Raw genomic sequence first — 15522 nt, 5'->3', positions numbered from 1 at the left:
CTCTGTTTTCTTAGAAATCAGACAATTATGACAACCAATTGGTGTTTGCTATGTGCTAATCACTCTTACAAGACTTTACATGTATATATTTTTTAAACATAGATTCATCTCGTTTTAATATTTATTTGTTTGTTTATTTTGGGAGAGAGGAACAGCACAAGCAGGGGAGGGGCAAGTGGAAGAGGGAGAGAGAGAATCCTAAGCAAGCTCTGTGCCCTCAGTGCAGAGCCCAGCGCGGGGCTCAATCCCATGAACTGTGAGATCATGACCGGAGTTGAAATCAAGAGTCAGACACTTAACCAACTGAGCCACCCAGGCACCCCAAGACTTTACCTGTATCAACTCATAAAATTTCTGTGACAACCTTTTGAGATACTGTTATCATCCTCATGTAATAGATGTTTCAGAGGGATGAAGCACTCATGTAACTTGCCCAGGCTTACGCTGTTAGTGCGTAACTGAGCCAGGAGTTAAACCAAGTAATAGAACTCAGGGGAGAGGCACCTGACCACAACAGAAGACTTAAACTGGCTTGTCATATAACAAAATGAACATGCTGTCTTCAAATATGTTGTTTTGTAGAGCCATGAGTTCCATGGTATCTTGGAAAAACCTGTGGTGACTCTAAGACGATATGGATCCTAACAGTATTATAACAAACCTCAAACCCTTGGAAACAGTTTTAGAATTGGGAGAAAATTTAGGAAAGGACTTGTTGTTATTAGACCCAGGGATATCTGAAGTCAATCCCATTACTGTAAATAGTCACTGGGGGAAAGTAAAAATACGTGAACAACATGAGCCACCAAAGACTGTTCACCTTTACAGTGCCTTGTATGTAGTGGATCTCAAGCAGTTCAGGAGAATTGCAGCCGGTGACAGGCTCCGGGGCCAGTACCAAGCTCTCAGTCAAGATCCAAACAGTCTGTCAAACCTAGATCAGGTAAGTAGAACGTTCTTACTCATTTGCAGTGCATAGATCCAGACTGCTCCAGTTCCCTGCTTGTAAACTTTAAAACCTTATATTTTCAGCCTCTCCCTCCCTTTCCATTTTGGAAAACAGTTTGGGGTTTTCTTAAAATTTAAACTTAAACCTACCATATGACCAGTTATTCTCTTTGAAGGGAAATGAAAGCATATGTCTACACAAATACTTGTGCATGAATAGTAGCAGCTTTGTTTGTCAAATCCAAATCCCACAACAATCTTGTATTCATTATCTGTTGCTACCTAATGACTTACCTGAAAACCTAGCCACTTACAGTAACTGTGGGTCAGGAATCTGGGTCTGACATTGCTGGGCATTCTGCTGCAGTCTCTCACAACGCTGAAGTCTTTGTGGACCCAGGGGTTGCCATCTAATCTGAAGACTTGACTGGGTCGGTCACTCACATGATTGTGGGCATGATTCAGGGCTTTGTCACCTGTGAGGCTCATTTGCCATTTAAACTTCCTTTAACGCAGGTGCCAGCAGTCTTTACTTAGAAAGCCCCGAGCATGCAGAAATGTGAGAATTCTCCTGGAGCATTGTTTCCTAACAGGGACACGAAAGGTCACCTCCAAATCTGGAGAGCACAGCGATGGCAGCCATAAACAGCAAGAGCAGGCACGGTGTGGGTGATTGGTCGCCTTGTTTCAGGTCAGGCAGAGGCATTGAGGCTGTCTGCTTGGGGCAGTGAAGAGCGGTGGGTTTCTGGGCTTCCCGCTCCATTCCTGACACGAGGGGTAAAGTCCAGGGCAGCTGTGGGCATAGTTCTAGGGCATGGATTCATCATGACACAAGATGGTTGAGTCAGATTAAATGTTTACTAGCTTAAAAATAGATATTTTAGGGGCACCTGGGTGGCTCAGTTGGTTCAGCATCTGACTTTGGCTCCAGTCATGATCTCACGGTGTGGGTTCGAGCCCCATGTCGGGCTCTGTGCTGACAGCTCAGAGCCTGGAGCCTGCTTCAGACTCTGTGTCTCCCTCTCTCCCTCTCTCCCTCGCTCTCTCTCTCTCTCTCTGCCCCTCCCCCTCATGCGCGCGCACACTCTCTCTCTCAAAAATAAATAAACGTTAAAATTTTTTTCAAATAGATATTTTAGATCTGCATATGATTCTTTGGACCCGTTTTTAATTTAATTGACCTCATCAACCTCATTCCCTCTGACTCTAATTTCTATACCTCTGTGTTTAAATCATTTTTCTTCTATAGGATCTTCCCAATAATATGATTTACCAAGTGGCCATTAAGTCTCTTCCTCAAGACTGGCTGTGGTGTGAAACCTGGTGTGATGATGAATCCAAACAGAGAGCCAAAACAATCGATCTGGTGAGTGCGTGTGTGTTGTCATTTGTGTATAAGCAGATGTGAAAATGTTCGAATAGAAGTATCTTCTCTTTTACAAATGGAATGGCACACATGTGGCACACTGCTGCTTAGTCTTTTTGCTCTATTTACTTAGGTTGGCCAAGTACAGGGCTGTCTCTGGGGGCCCCCAAGGTCACCCCCAAGTTTGCTGAATCACAAGAGGACTCACAGGATTCAGAATATCATCATACTCATGGCTATGCTTTATTCCAGTGGGTACAGGGCAAAAGGGAAAGGATGTATGGGGCAAAGTCCAGAGAAAACCAGATGCCAGCTTCCAAGAGCCCTCTCCCCATGCAGCCTCACAGGGCAAGCTTAATCCCTGAAGCTATAAGGAATTTCACAGCACATGTGAAGTGTTGTCTACCAGGGAAGCTGATTAGGAACCCAGTAGCCAGGATTCTTATTGAGGGCTGGTCCCATAAGCACGCCCCTGCCTGTCACATACCAGGCACTTGACACTTTAAAAGCTTATAATTCGCAACATCCAGAAGGAAAGCATGTATTTGGCATAAACTATGTGGTTGGCACAGGTTAGGCATGGTGAGCCATTCTTATCAGGAATGGTGGGAACACTCCTGAAACCCAAGTTCCCAGATGCCAGCCGAGGCCCCTCCTTGCAAGCAGGCCTTTCCGAGGATAGCGATCTCAGGCTTGCTGGGTTCCTCTTTAATGCACAGCGGCATCTGAGAGAAAGACCATGAGCTGCTGAAATGTTCCTGGATTAACTATCATCTTAATAGACAATCAGTTTGGTTCTCCTGCCAATATTTTTCCCAAATGTGTCTACTTGAATTATCCTATACATGTCTGGGTTTTTTTCCTTCCTTTTGAGAAAAATTTTTAACTTTTAGTTTTAAGCAGTTTATGCTCTATTTCTCCTAGACATGAAATATTTCAAGCTAATGTATTGTCTAGCTATCTTGAACTTACATTCCAGTACTATAGTGTCTTTAATAGTTATATCGTCATTATTTTTCTGACCATATTGTTTTTATGTGCTAATTTGAGTTTAAAATAATTATTTATAAGATCTTCCGTTAAAAAATAAACTATCCAAATATTAGCATTCATGCAGTTTTGAACATAAGACAGGACAATAAAATCTAGGGACCTTTTTCTAGGTACGTGTAGAAATGTATAGGAAAGTGGTAGCACGCCAACTTGTCAGATTGCAGTCAAAGGTGATAGAAAGTAGCAGAATCGAGGTGGCATTGTTAAGAAGAAAGCAAGGGAATTTTCTAAAGAGAGACCAAGAACCTTACTGAACATAACTCATAAGATGTTAAGGTTGTGCTGTGACCTATAAGGTTGTGACTCATACATTAGTGACATAAGGTCTCCTTGGGATCTCTAACACTTAGGTTAACATGAGCTAACTATAACAAACCCCAGATTTCAGTGGTGTCACACTCACCTAAGTCCAGATCTAAGCGGGTGTTGTCAGTGAGTAGCTTCCCTGTCCATCATGGGACCAGCCTCCATCCATCTTGTGGCTCCTTCATCCTCTGAGGTGCTGTCATCATCTGTAGCCATCAGAAGCTGATCTGTCCAGTATGGCAGCCACTTGCCACATGTGGCCATTGAGCACTTAAAAATATTGCTGATCTGGGGCGCCTGGGTGGCTCAGTCAGTTAAGTGTCCGACTTCGGCTCAGGTCATGATCTTGTGGCTCATGAGTTCAAGCCCCGCGTCGGGCTCTGTGCTGACAGCTCGGCGCCTGGAGCCTGTTTCGGATTCTGTGTCTCCCTCTCTCTTTCTGACCCTCCCCCCATTCATGCTCTGTCTCTCTCTGTCTCAAAAATAAATAAACGTTAGAAAGAAAAAATTGTTTTTAAATATTGCTGATCTGAATTGAGATGTGCTGTAAAGTATAAAATACACACTAGATTTTGAAGACTCAGCACAATAAAAAGAATATAAAAATATAAATAATATTTGTATTTATTACATATTGACTGATGGTGTTTTTGATATGTTTATATGTTTATTTCACCTGTTCCATTTATATTTTTATATGTGGCTACTAGAAAATTTAAAATTCCATCATATTTCTGTTGGGTAGTGTTGATCTGGAGGGGAGAAAAAGAGTATGAGGAATGCTTCCTGACTCCTAAAAGCTGCGGCCCCTTGGTGGATTGGTTGTGGGGCCACATTTAGATGTAAGGGGAGCTAAGAAATGTCATTCCCAGTTGGGCAGCTGCTACTTAGTGATAGGTCTACATAGAAAAAAGATGGCATAAATTTTCGTGGACAGATAGCCATCCCTCCCACAGAAACACTTAAAAATGAGAGAACATGCTAATTTGGGCCAACTTCTTGGGGAAAAAAGTTAAGGGAATGCAGACAAACCCCAAGGAAATGGCCTAATGAAGAGGAAAAAGCATGATTAATGATCAAAGGTGAGGATGAGAGCATTTATGAATATCATGGTACCATCTCGGCTCTGTTTCAGTCAACCTGGGCATTATTGACATTTGAGACCATATAATTCATAATTGTGGGGGGCTGTCCTGGGCCCTGGAGCACGTTTAGCAGCATCTCTGGCTTTACCCACTAGATGGCAGTAGTGCCCCACCACCCCCCAGTCATGACACCCAAAAATGTGTCCAGACCTTGCCAAAGCTCCCCTGGGGGGCATGATAACCCATGTAAGCACCACCAATATAGATTGTGGGGGTGGGGGGGGGGGAATTGTAGACAGAAAACTAAGGGAAACACAGTATTTTAACAGTTTCTGACAGGATTAAAATGGAAATAGTTCCATTATCTTTACTTTATAGAACATAATGCCTGTAAGGTTAATTTCTGCAGAGAAAATCTCCTTTTCCCACTTACTTCAGGAATATATTACTATAGGAAAAAATCCACAATGGAATGAAGTGAAAATATTTGATGAGGAAGGGATTAAGACAACAGGCTCGGGGCGCCTGGGTGGCTCAGTCGGTTGAGCGTCCGACTTCGGCTCAGGTCATGATCTCGCAGTATGTGAGTGAGCCCCGCATCAGGCTCTGTGCTGACAGCTGGGAGCCTGGAACCTGCTTCAGATTCTGTGTCTCCCTCTCTCTCTGCCCCTCCCCTGCTCACGCTCTGTCTCTCCCTCTCTCCCAAAAATAAATAAACATAAAAAAAAAAAAAAAAGACAATAGGCTCATGGCTCGTACATAACCAGTAGCTCTCCCATAAGGAATTAGGGAGAAAGCAAGTTGCGGCAACTGCAAGACGTCACATGAAAGTGAGCTCAAGATGTGTTCTCTATTAATGTCTTGTAAAGAGCAAATGGGATGCTTCTGGAACTTTGTGACATTTGTCCTCCTCCCATAATCCTTCATGTCTTGGTCGATGGCATCTCCATTCTTCATGTCGCTCAAGCCCCACACTCTGGGGTCATCTTTGACCTCTCTCCTCACACCTCACATCCAGCACATTAGCATCTTGTCAGCTGTACCGTCACATACATCCAGAATCAGAACCTTTTCCTGTTCACTTTGCCTTTTGACCTCTTAATTTCCCAAGAAACCCCATAATAGGACCAACTGCTCGCTGAGTCATTTACATCGGTCAGATATCAGTGGAAGCATAGAGATTATCTTATTTCAGCTTCCTCCCTTGTGATGAAGCTAAGATCTTCCCCCCACCCAGCCCCCGCCCCACCGCCACACACACACAGTTAACTGAAATGTATGGGTCTTACTACCAGTAAGCAAAGAGTTGGAACCATGAGGACTGAGGATCTGTACCCATCGTTATTCCACTGTATCTGTCAGGTAGACTAGTTAATATGTTTAGACATGAGATTTATAAACTCCTGTGAATTTCACCCTATCAGTATTTTGACACATGAGTTCCAGTTAACTGATTTTTAATATCGCCACAGTTGCTAATTAGAACAGAAGCATATAAAGGGGAGGGAATGCTTTTGCTAAACAAACTCGAGGAATTTCTAAAGGCTAACAATATTTGTCTGTGGAAAACACAAGTATATAAACCAGATTTTAGTCCAAAGAAAGATAAGAGAATACTTATTAATATAGTCTGCTATGTTCTTTTACAAAATAATCATGTAATTAGGTCTTTTGCCAAAACATTTTGGAGAAATGTTTGACAGACTCCTTGTTAACCATAAGAATGTTTTTAAACAATTTTTGTTTAAATTTCTGATTGAGGTATTTGCATTAAATACTTACTGCTTACATAAACTATCATTTGTCATTTCGCTTGATCCTTTCCCTATTAAACTAAGTACTTTTATTTGTTAGTGATTTAAATATTTAGTACTTAGGGCTCTGCTTTTTATAAAATGCATTTTGTGTGCTGTAGTGACATAGTAATGTTCTCAAGTATTTCCTTTTCTCCTGGACAATGATCTGTTCATCCTCTATCCCTCCCTTCCTCCCTTAAATGAAGCATAATTAACATACAAGGAAAGTCATCTTTCATTAACCAAATTTTATTTAAACTTTTAGTGCAATAATCCCAAAACAAAAGAACCTAAGCTAAAAGCTGCTGCCAGGATTGTCCCAGAATGGGTGGAGTATGACACTGAGATACGACAACTGTTAGAACACCTAGAAAACAAGAAGAAAAATGCAAGTAAGTCATCATTCTATGGTGGTGTCTGAATCATGTGTTGCCTGAAGTGAAATTAAAATAGAAAACAAACTCATTTCTTGGTGAATTTAGTAAATGATCAGGTCAGAATTTCTTTCAGAAAATTTGTGACATTATTAAGCACTTCATTTTATGTGGACTTAAACTCACAAATTTAAAACATGGATAGAGAATCTATTCCCCCATGGATGTAACTTTAGTTCATATCACCACATAAATGGGTGCCAAAGCATTAGCCTTCTGACACAAGAGGTAGAAAATAAAAGTAGAAAACATGCTTGTCTTTAGGATTACACCAAATGTCCTAAATATGAAAATCCAAGCCCTAAAGTTTAGTGAAAGACTTATATGGAACCTAGAAATATTACCTCCTATCTCCCAAATTAATCCCATGTGGAATATGGATTTCCCATGTGTTCCTGGTTCTAGTAGCCTCCTCAGGGCTGGAGGGTGACTTGGACTAGATTTGCTTCCATTTCTAAGATTAAAATGTGGTTACCTAGGCATTTCAGCACTCTACATAAACCTTCAACAAGTAAGTGTTGAATATTCTGTTAAAGCTGCTGTAAACTTCTTGATTGCCTCCTAATTCGCTTTCCTCATTAGTGCCTAGTTCTCTCAATTTTTCTTTACTCTTTTTTAAAAATAGCACTGAGCTCCAGTGTTAGAGACTTTCAAACAGGTTGTATTAATCCTCAACAGTAATTCTTCCCAGTGGTTCAGAATAATATTCTTATTTCCCTCAGCTTTATTTTTTTTAGAAGCTGAAATGTTAAATATAAACATACAAATATTATACATAAGGGCGCCTGGGTGGCTCAGTTGGTTGAGTGTCTGACTCTTGATTTCAGGTCATGATCTCACAGTTTGTGGGTTGAAGCCCTGCATCAGTCTCAGTGCTGGCAGTGTGGAGCCTGCTTGGGATATTCTCTCTCTCTCTCTCTCTCTCTCTCCCTCTCCCTCCCTCTCTCTCCCTCTCCCTCTCCCTCCCTCTCTCTCCCTCTCTCTCCCTCTCCCTCTCCCTCTCTCTCCCTCTCTCTCTCTCTCTCCCACTCTCACTCTCCCACTCTCACTCTCTGCCCTTCCCCCACTCATTCACTTGTGCAAGCACATGCGTGTGCACCCTTGCACTCTTTCTCAAAATAAATAAACTTAAAAAAATATTATATATAAACTTTCTCACATAAGCATGAAATTGTGTTTCATCTTTTTGTATTCTTTAACAAAACTAATGCAGTTATTTTCTGAGAGGTTGAGTATTTAAAACACATCCATGTTTTGTTAATGAATTTATTTTTCTACTGTTTATTTATTTTGAGAGAGAAAGGGCGTAGGGGAGGGGCCAAGAGAGAGAGAGAGAGAGAGAGAGAGAATCCCAAGCCCAGTGTGGGACCCCATCTCACACACTGTGAGATCATGACCTGAGCTGAAGTCAAGAGTCAGATGCTTAACCAACTGAGCCACCCAGGTGCCCCTATTTTTAATTAATAACTTAAATAATTTGAAGACACCATTTCAATTCAGAAGAAGATTCTGTAAGTGGTGTGATACAACTGTTTTAAAAGGGAGTTGAAGAAGGCAGAAAACAGGGGAGAAAGGGGTGGGGAAAAGAAGACAGAAAGGAAATTTTACACAATTACCTCAAAATTTTTTAATGCACAGAACATACGGATGAAATGTTTCTCTTCCCAAATTGGAAAGAGTTAAAGGATTAAAAATAGCCAGAGTTAGTGAAGTTACTGACAAGTGAGCACTCATATGCTCATACATACAGCAGCTGTATAAATTAAGGAAATTTTACAATGTGTATAAAAACTAAAATATGTGTGTCAGGTTTACATTTAAAAAGAGAAGTGAGGGGCATCTGGGTGGTTTAGTCGGTTAAGCATCTGACTCCTGATTTCAGCTCAGGTCATGATCTCACAGTTTGCGAGTTTGAGCCCCGCATTGGGCTGTGTGCTGACGGTGTGGAGCCTGCTTGGGATTCTCTCTCTCCCTCTCTCTCTGCCCCTCCTCTACTCATGTGCGCGCACGCACTCTCTTTCTAATAAATAAATAAATACATAAATACATAAGAGAAATATGTATACATGTTATGCCATTGTTTTTAATAATGAGATAGAAATAATTGATCCATTAATAGAAGATTGATTATATAAATGTCAATACATACAAAGAAATATTGTAGTCGTTCAAGAGAATTTTGATAAATGTATTTTGTGGATAGCATATTTTAAGTTAAAAATATAGTAATATTTGTAATTGGCCCCATCTTAAATAAAAATGGCATGTTTGTATACATACCTGTGAATGTGTAAAAATAAGTTTTACAAAAGATTTTTGGATTTTTTACTTAATTTTGAATTACAAATGTAAGTCTGTTATAAACATGAAAACAATATGGAAGTACTATATATAGAAAGAATAAAATTGGAAGACCTCTTTTACTCAAACACAAAGAGGCAATCATTTTTAAGGCTATAGTAGGCCTTGTTTTATAACTTTTGCATTTCTCTTATTATAAGCTGTATTAGTTTTCTGGGGGTGCTCTAACACAGTACCACAAAGTAGCTGACTCAAACGGAAGAAATTTTTTGTCTCACTGTTCTAGAAGCTTGAAGTCCAAGATCAAGTTGGTTCCTTCCTGAGGGCAGTGAGGGAGGATCTGTCCCAGGCCGTCTCTTGACTTGTAGGTAGCCACTTTCTCGCTGCGTCTCTTCACATTGTCTTCTCTCTGTATACGTCTCTGTGCAGATTTCCTCATCCTACAAGGACACTAGTCATGTTGGATTAGGGTCTACCCTGATGATGTCATTTTAACCGTATTACTTCTGTAAAGACTATCTCCAAATAAGGTCACATTCTGAAGTCCTGCAGGTTAGGGTTCCAACATATGAATTTTGGAGAAACACAGTTCAACCTGTAACATGAATGGAGTTGAGAATCTGGTCATATGTTTCAGGGACATTTGTAATTCTGTTTTTCAACTGCTTATTTTTATCCTTTGCTCATTTTTTCTAGAGGATTATTGTCCAATACTGGAAAAAAGTTGATGGTCTTTATTTCAGAGATTTGTGTTGCCACCTTTATCATACACTAAATGCCTGCATTATTTGTCTCATTTGGCACATTTTTTATCCTGTTCCATTTATCTCTGTCTATACATGTGCCTATTATATACTTTTTTAATTAGAAGATTTATAGCATGTTTTATTACTGAGTAGGGCTCATCTCCCCTCATTACTATTTTGTTGTTGTTTTCCTGGTATTCTTGTGTATTTTTCCATATAAGCTTTAGAATCATCTAGTTCCAGAAATTTTTCAGTTTTTCTTTTTTGGTGGGGGGTAGAGAAGAGGATGGAGGGAAGATTACATTAAATTTATTACTTAGGTTAGGGAATATTGACGTGTTTGTGAAAACTGTTCTTTGCACCTAAGAACATGTTGTATCTTTATGTTCAGTTTCAGTTTTATGTTTGTCAAGAATCATAACATTTTAATCATATAGGTCTTACCCATATCTTTTTTAAGCTTGTCCCTAGGTATTTCATCTTTTTGTTATTATTATAAATGGGATTTTCTCTTACAGTGTATCTTACTGGTATTTGCTTGTGATAGATTATTGTTTTCAGCTTATGAATCTTTATGATCATACTGAATCCCCCTATTATTTATAGTAAGATTTCAGTTGGTTCTCTTGAATTTTTCCCCCGAGGATTACATACATCTTATCTGCAAACAAAAATGGTTTTTCCTCTAATCATTATACCTCACATTGCTTTTTCTTGTCTAATTGCTTTGGTTGATATATCTAATATGATGTTAAATATTAGCTTCTTTTTCTCACTTTGTTTGGCCAACCTTCTCTGTTTCCCTGTTAAGATAATGGCTTTGGACTAAAAAATTTATGTTGAGGAAATATCCATTGATTCCTGTTCTAATAAGTGTTTTTATCAAGATTGGGTTGCATTTTATCAACCACATCCTCAACAAAAATAGAAGCAACTGCCTGGTTTTTATATTTGATTTATTAATATAATAGACAATATTAATAGATTTACTAATATTGAAATTTCCTGTGTTCCAGAAACAAACTCAGCTTGGTCATGACCTATTATTCTTTATTTTTCCTTTTTTTAAATTAAGATATTATAGCTATATTATTCATTTCAAGCATGTAACATTCATTATTTGTATATATTGTGAAATTATAGATACTTATAAAATTTGTTTTTCTTTTTTTTTTAAAATTTTTTTTTTCAACGTTTATTTATTTTTGGGACAGAGAGAGACAGAGCATGAACGGGGGAGGGTCACAGAGAGAGGGAGACACAGAATCGGAAACAGGCTCCAGGCTCTGAGCCATCAGCCCAGAGCCTGACGCGGGGCTCGAACTCCCGGACCGTGAGATCGTGACCTGGCTGAAGTCGGACGCTTAACCGACTGCGCCACCCAGGCGCCCCTAAAATTTGTTTTTCTTGTGATAAGAACTTTTAAGGTCTCTTAGCAACTTTCAGTATACCATAGAGTGTTGCTAACTATAATCACCATGCTGTGCATTACATCCCTATTACTTATTTTATAACTAGAAGTTTGTACCTTTTGACCCCTCACCTATTTTATCCATCCCTCAACCTCACTCTGACAACGACTAATCTATTCTCTGTGTGTGTGAGCTCAGTATTGTTTTATTTTAGATTCCTTATATAAGTGAGATCATACAGTATTTGTCTTTCTCTGACTTATTTCATTTAGCATAATGCCCTCAAGGTCCATTCATGTTGTACAAAGGGTAGGATTTCCTTCTTTTTGTGTAATGTTCTGAGGAACTGCCATATGTTTTCCATCGTGGCTGCAGCAATTTACGTTCCCATCAACAGTGCACAAGGGTTCCCTTTTCCTCCACATCCTTGCTAACTCTTGTTATTGTCTTTTTGATAATTGCCATTCTACAGGTACATGATGATAACTATGGTTTTGATTTTCATTTCCCTATGATTAGTGATTTTGACCTATTTATCTTTTTTGGGAAAATGTCTCTTCAGAGCCTCTGTCCATTTTCTTAATTGGATTGTTTAGATTTTTGCTATTGAGTTGTATGAGTTCTTTATATATTTTGGATATTACCCCCTAATCAGATACATAGTTTCTTTCATCTGCAGAAGCTTTTTAGTTTCATGTAGTCCCATTTGTTTACTTTTGCTTTTATTATCTTTACTTTTGATGACAAATTCAAAAAATTATTGCCAACACTGATATCAAGATGCTTACTGCCTATGTTTTCGTCTGGGAGGTTTATAATTTCAGGTCTTACATTTGAGTCTTTAATCCATTTTGAGTGAATCTTTGTGTTTGGTATAAGAATGGGGCAAAGTTTCATTCTTTTGCATGTGGCTGTCCAGATTTCCCAACACTATTTATTGAAGAAATTGTACTTTCCCCATTGCCTATTCTTGGCTTCTTTGTCATAAGTGCCCATCATTCTGTTTCAGTGATCTGTGTATCTGTTTTTATGGCCATGTCAAACTGTTTTGGTTACTGTAGCTTTGTGATATAGTTTTCTTGGTTTTGTTTGTTTGTTTGTTTTGTTTTTTTGGAGAGGGAGAAAGAGAGAATCTTCCCACAAAGGGCAGAGAGAAGTGGGGCTCACCCAAAGCAGAGTTCATGTTCACTGAAGCAGAGTTTGTGCTCACCTGAAATGGGGCTCGACCTCACCCAAAGCAAGCCTCCTACTTACGAACCATGATATCATGACCTGAGCCGAAGATAGCTGCTTAATGACTGAGCCACCCAGGCACTCCTGTGATACAATTTTAAATCAGGGACGCTGATGCCTCCAGCTTCATCATTTCTCTATGTTACTTTGGCTATTTGGTGTCTTTTGTGGTTCTTCATAAGTTTTAAAGTTGCTTGTTCTATTTCTGTGAGAAATGATATTGGAATTTTGATAGGGATTGCATTGAACCTATAGGTTGCTTAGGATAGTATGGACATTTTAACAATATTAATTCTTCCAGTCCGTGAGCATGGAATATCTTTCTGTTTATTTGTGTCTTCATCAATGTCTTAGAGTTTTCAGGGTATAGGTCTTTCACCTCCTTGGTTAAATTTATTCCTAGTATTTTATTCTTTTTGACACAATTGTAAATAGATTATTTTCTTAATTTTTCTTTCTTATAGTTTGTATCAGTGTATAGAAACACAACAGATTTCTGTATATTGATTTTATGTCCTGCCACTTTACTGAATTCATTTATAGTTTTAACAGTTTTTTTGGTGGTCTTTAGGGTTTCTTCTATATAATATCATGTTATCTTCAAATACTGACAGTTTATGTCTATTCAGCTTGGATGCATTTTCTTGCCTAATTGCTATGGCTAGTACTTCTAATAGTATATTGAATAAAAGGGGCAAGGGTAGGCATTCTTGTTCATGATCTGAGAGGAAAAGTTTTCAACTTTTTGCCGTTGAATATAATGTTTGTTTTCTGTGGACTTGTCCTATATGGTCTTTATTACATTGAGGTACAGTCCCTCTATACCCACTTAGTTGTGAGTTTTTGTCATAAATGGATGTTGAGTTTTTTCAAATGCTTTTTCTGCATCCATTGAGATGATTTTTATCCTTCATATTGTTGATATTTATCATGTTCATTGATTTGTGGATATTGAGCCATCCTTGCATCTCTGGAATAAATCCCACTTGATCTTGGTATGTGATCTTTTTAATGTATTGTTGAATTCAGTTTGCTAATATTTTGAGGATTTTTGCATTTTTATTTATCAGGAATAATGGCCTGTAATTTTCTTTCCTTATAAAGTACACTTTTCTGGTTTTGGAATCCAGTTAATGCTGATCTTATAAAATGAGTTCGGGTGTGTCCTTCTCTGTCTGTTGTTTGGAAAAGTTAAGAAGGATTGGTATTATTCCTTAAATGTTGGTAGAATTCACCAGTGAAGCCTTTTGGTCCTGGACTTTTGTTTCTCAGGAGGTTTTGATTACTGATTCAGTCTCAGGTTTGTTAAGGTATTCTATTTCTTCATGAGACAGTATATTCATGGTAAGTTGTATGTTTTTAGGGATTTATTCATGTCTTCTAGATTGTCCCTGGGTTTTTTTTGGTGTATAATTGTTCATAGTAGTCTCTTAGGATCCTTTGTATTTCTGTGGTTATATTTTCTATTACCTAGTTTTTTTCTCTGTTCAGGGAAATTTTTTTTTTACTTTATCTTCTATTGATTATTTTTGAAGGGGGCAATCACATCTTAATTAATGTCTTCCCTAGGCTCATTATTATTATTCCCTTTACATTTTCTCTCAGGTGAAATTTGGTGAAGAAGAAACATAGTCTGCCATCTCAAATTGTGGAATAGGATGCATTTACATTGTACTTTAATTCATATCTGCCTGAAAATATCCTGAATTCTCAGTGTTTTAAAATCAGTTAGTATGTGACAACTCAGTAATACAAAAGAAACCATTTTGGTCTCTGATAGTCTTCACTGATCCTCGCATTTGTATCAGCTAAATCAGTATTTGACTGCTGTCTCTTCCCATCACAGAAGGAGACCATATATGGCTTCTGCTCTTTGTTGTTCCATTACATTAGTGATAGGCTATTTGTGCATAGTAAGTGATAAATACGTATTTTTCAAGGCTTCAAATTGCCAGACAGTGTGCTAGGCTTTAGAGATAACAGAGATAACAAAGATATGGTCCTTGTCCTCATAGACTCATGAAAGCTCCCTTCTAGGTGGTAAAATGTAAGTACTTATGATACAGTAATGTATAAACAACTAATAAGCAAAAAGGTACTAACCAAACAAAAGGATCCTCAGCCAGCACCTATGATTTGGGTGACATTTGAGCTCATTTGATATTTAAGATTTCAATCACTAAATAAACTTTCCTCCTCTACAGTTTTGACACATGATGAACTCTAGCACTGGCTTATGAAAGACGACGAAAGTATTTCAAGAAATCTGCCACCTGCTGGGGAAGTGTGGAACTACTGCCAAGGCTTTTGGAAATTTCATTAAAGATTAGTGACATATTCTTCAATTTAAATAATATTTAAAAATACATGCAGTTAATGTATTGAATAAGTTTAAGTTATATAAAAAATGGCCATTGAGTATTTAAAACTAGATTATTTCTTTTTCCTTATTGCTTAAGACCCTGGGTTTTCACCCATTAAAGTGATATTTTGCCAGATAGCCCAGTAGAAGAACATACCTGACTAGCTGGTTCTCAGGGGGATTTATCAAACCATCTGTGTCTGTGTATTCCAGCTCGTTGTGCACCCATATTTGCTTATTCTCAAAGTGCATTTAAAATGAAAGAAAGCTGTTTTGTGTTTTTTTCCTCTAAGAAAAAAGGACTTGTGGTTACCCCTGAATAATAAAAAAATTAAGCCCATTTATAACTTATTTTTAAATGAAAGTTGTGTGGTACTGTAATCATTTATCTTAAACAGTATGATGTTTTCATCCTATGCTGCATTTGTAGTTTCTTAATGTTTCTAATTTTTATTTCACAAAATTATATTCATGGACTTA

The 15522-nt window shown here is 38.3% G+C and overlaps 1 protein-coding gene across 1 annotated transcript in view; it reads left to right on the top strand.

Annotated features, from left to right (window-relative positions):
- Nucleotides 1-14907, top strand: part of UGGT2 (UDP-glucose glycoprotein glucosyltransferase 2) — a 189379-nt gene extending 174472 nt beyond the window's left edge. The window contains exons 36-39 of the mRNA XM_047081127.1: nt 829-943; nt 2198-2314; nt 6820-6946; nt 14885-14907. Of these exons, the coding sequence (XP_046937083.1) occupies nt 829-943; nt 2198-2314; nt 6820-6946; nt 14885-14907 (382 nt within the window). The remainder of the gene's footprint in view (nt 1-828; nt 944-2197; nt 2315-6819; nt 6947-14884) is intronic.
- The last annotated feature ends 615 nt before the right edge of the window (nt 14908-15522 follow it).

This window comes from Lynx rufus, unplaced genomic scaffold, assembly GCF_022079265.1.
Source record: "Lynx rufus isolate CCGP_SWC_20201006 ecotype Redwood Valley unplaced genomic scaffold, mLynRuf1.p SCAF_1, whole genome shotgun sequence".
NCBI classification, from domain to species: Eukaryota; Metazoa; Chordata; class Mammalia; order Carnivora; family Felidae; genus Lynx; species Lynx rufus.
Note: the sequence above shows the minus strand (reverse complement) of the source record. Positions and strands in the feature narration are given on the sequence as shown.